Source organism: Octopus sinensis, unplaced genomic scaffold (assembly GCF_006345805.1).
Source record: "Octopus sinensis unplaced genomic scaffold, ASM634580v1 Contig08757, whole genome shotgun sequence".
Classification (NCBI taxonomy): Eukaryota; Metazoa; Mollusca; class Cephalopoda; order Octopoda; family Octopodidae; genus Octopus; species Octopus sinensis.
This window is the reverse complement of record NW_021831287.1, coordinates 138,382-141,863: the sequence shown is the minus strand read 5'-3', so window position 1 is coordinate 141,863 and position 3,482 is coordinate 138,382. Positions and strand designations below refer to the sequence as shown.

The following is a 3,482-nucleotide window of genomic DNA, read 5'->3' as shown; positions in this document are numbered from 1 at the left end:
TTTTTATATTTGAACTTGTAATCATTTTTACTTAACAAATTATAACTAACAAAAAATCAAACGCAATAAAAAACCGTTTTATTTTTGATTATTCAAAGTTAGTTTTCAATATGGTCCCCTTTTGCCTTAAAAAGCTTTTGTGCTCTATTCAGCATGCTTTCGATTAATTTTTTTTATAAAACTAATCGGTATTTCGTTCCAAATATTTTCGATTTTTTCTTTCAATTCCGAAACATTCTTTGGATGAAAGGTGTTTAATTCCCTCTTCATATGAGCCCATATATGTTCGATCGGATTTAAATCCGGTGATTGAGGTGCCCATGGTAAAAGGTTTACTTTCTTTTCTTGAAAAAATCGCATAGTCATCTTGGAAGTATGACATGGTGCCATGTCTTGTGGAAAATAAAGTCACTAAGCTCCATTTTTTTGCAGATTCCCATAAATGGTTACATAGTGTGTTGATATAAAGTGCGGAATTCATATTCCCGTGTATAAAAGCAAGCGAGCCCATTCCGTAATAGGAAAAACAGCCCCAGACCATAACTTTCCCCCCACCAAATTTTACAGTAGGCGAAAGGTTGATTTTTGAAGGCCTGTATGTTTTTCCGATAACAATATTGCCGTGTTTTAATATTAAAAACTTCGAAACTGCATTCGTCACTGAAAATTGTCCTCATCCATTCAGTGTTTGGCACAGTAATGAAATGCCTTGCCATGTTATAGCGTTTTTCACTATTTATTTTGTTCAATAATGGTTTTTTTCTACATACACGAGCATATATTTGCTCCCTTCTTAAATAATTGCGATGGATCTTTTACCGACTGTTCTTCCGGTTATTTTACGGAGATCATTCCTTAAGCAATCAGCTTTTTTTGGGGGTCCTCTTTAACCAGGTTGAGTAAAATAAGGATATCGTTTTTATTAAGAATTTTTGGTCTCCCCGAACCTTTCATTCTTTCAGTCGTACCATATTTAATGAATTTTCGGATGAAGTCAGCGATAGTTGATCGCGGGATATTAAGCTCGTCAGATATTTTTTAGTGGTCCAATTTAACGCATTCAAGCTTAGAATCTTTCCTTTTGTTATTACATCAAGCATTCGTAATTTTATCGAGGGGTAAAATTCTAAAAAAAGTAAAAAATGTCACACTCACCAGAATAAACGGTTTTTTATTGCGCTCGTGTAATTAAAATTTTTAATTTAGACATATAACACAATACAAAAAAAATATAACAAAATTGATTTAGGGTTAATTTAATGATTCCTTTCGATATCGACAAAGAAAAATCACGGTTATCTCTGCAAAATATGCCGTATTTAAAAAAACGGTTTTTTTTTGCACCTAGTGTATGTTCACAGACACAAGGCACTCAGGAAATCGTGAAGACTGGTCTCGAGTCAGCGGCCCATTTGTGCCTCCTCGAACGGATCGGACACGATTACCCGTTTTCTCTCAGCTAATGTTATCCTAATAATTTAAATAAATTATAATTTCATTACGTTTTTTCGTTTGGAGTACGCACTCTGTACTTTATTTTGTGAGTTATTAAAGAGAGTAAATTGCCAATAGAAATGATATTCAATTAGTTGTAACTAACATTACAAAAATTCGAGACCGCCGTAGACCGCAGATTATTACAACAACTATATGCTGCTCAGTGATTAAATATAAGTTTTGTTTGATCTATTTCAATTATGGAATGCCAGTTCAAGGAAATATTTCGATCCTTAAAAACAAAATTTTCAAACTATAGGCCTGATGGTAGAATGCTAACTATTCACAAATAAAAGTTTTAAAACCTAAGGCCCATTATATTTAGAAAAAGTTAAAATTTTTACAACTTTTTTCAGTCTTTTCTAAACTTTCAACAAACCCATTCAAATACTTATCACTATATCTTTGTTAGAACGTATCTACACAAATATAATCATGTTAGGAAAACTCTTGATTCATCTTTTAGTGCCCCCAGAGAGGAGACAAATCCCCCTAATATAAATCACACTGAAAACACAAAAAACATATAAACTCAATCTAACCTATTAAATAAAGCTACTTAAAAACTATTTTTGCAAAATTTTTCTTAATTGGAATGATCCTTCATACAAAAGTGAAATGAAAACTTGAAAGTACAAAAAGATTATTCAAAAAAGTAATAATTCGGTGATTTTTCTTGTTGATTGAGCCAATTAAAGTCATCTACACCTGCATATTTACTCTCCCCTTTTCTCAAGCCAACAAACTCGAAATCCTCCTCAACTCCCTCATACTCATAAGAGTAGTCCCCAAATCCAATCCCCGACGAATTCTCCAACACTGCTCGATTACCCACGTGACTATTAAATCTGCAGTCTCTGCTAAAAGATATCCTCAGTTGTAAACAAGCCACATAAAAATGACATTCTCGACAATTTTGAGCCAACACTGACGAGGAGACTGGCCCGCTGTGTACTCTTGTGCTCTCCAAATCAATTAATTGAATTCCCGCCATTGGTCCAAACAAATAAACGTGGCAGTTTTTTAAATTTTTCAGAACTATATTTTTATTCACAAGTTCGTCTCTGAATAAAGTAAGGGTCTCATTTTGGCGGGAATGAAAACCAAATGATTCCTCGACTAAAATTTTTGACGTTTTTTGAATATTTTTTGGCGATTTTTTGGTATTGAGTGTCGATTTAAAATTAAATTTTTTATGGCTGAGACGTTTTTGGCGAATAATTTCGAGTTTGTTTTGAAGTGCTTTGATTTCTGTCAATCTTTTTCGAATTGTAAAGGCGGGAATAAAATGGAGGGAATTTGTGGTGTATTTTATTAATTCGTCAATTTCATTTGAGAGTTGATCGAGGTGATCCTCACTTTCAGAGATTTGAGAAATTCCTTCGGAAATTGTTTTTATTTTGTTTAAAAATATTTGTTCGAATTTGTCTATTTCTTTCCCATTAGAACACATTTTTATAAACTAAGATTTAATTTCACACAACGGAAATAATTTAGATGTATTTTATTTCTAGTTACAATTTTAATTTAAAATAATTAAATAAAATTTAATAAAATATTTTTATTTAAACAAGAGTGGGAAAAAAACTCATGTCGAGGTGGAACCTTATTGTTTACGACAGTGCTGTATTAATTATTAGTCATTTTAATTTATAAGGAAAGAAAAAAATTAGTAATCATTATCCAAATATTCTTTTATTTGACTGGCATTGGCATTAAGTATTCCATTCTCTACAAACACAAACAACCACCCTTACTTCCATTAAAAAAGAACAAGGCCACAGCAATCAACAAAGCACAATATAAATTACCCAAGAAGAACAATTCCATCGCAAAGTACCCCCACTTATCGACAATCATCCCAACCAAATAAGAAGCTCCAGCCAATCCCAAATTTTGGATCGACTGCAATCTAAACTTTTTTAATATTCCACTACATTCCATAGGCAGTCGTTAAATGTGACAATTTTACAATATAGGCCACA

General features: G+C 32.4%; 1 protein-coding gene across 1 annotated transcript; it reads right to left on the bottom strand.

Moving 5' to 3' along the window:
- Positions 1-2,140: 2,140 nt before the first annotated feature.
- On the bottom strand, positions 2,141-2,950 carry LOC115228003 (tubulin-specific chaperone C-like). Its single transcript, XM_029798683.1, has one exon. The coding sequence runs from the start codon at positions 2,948-2,950 to the stop codon at positions 2,141-2,143; it is 810 nt and encodes a 269-aa protein (XP_029654543.1).
- Between the last annotated feature and the right edge of the window lie 532 nt (positions 2,951-3,482).

Excerpts from the sequence above, each read along its gene's own strand:
- LOC115228003 (XM_029798683.1), bottom strand. The coding sequence starts at position 2,950 with ATGTGTTCTAATGGGAAAGAAATAGACAAATTCGAACAAATATTTTTA.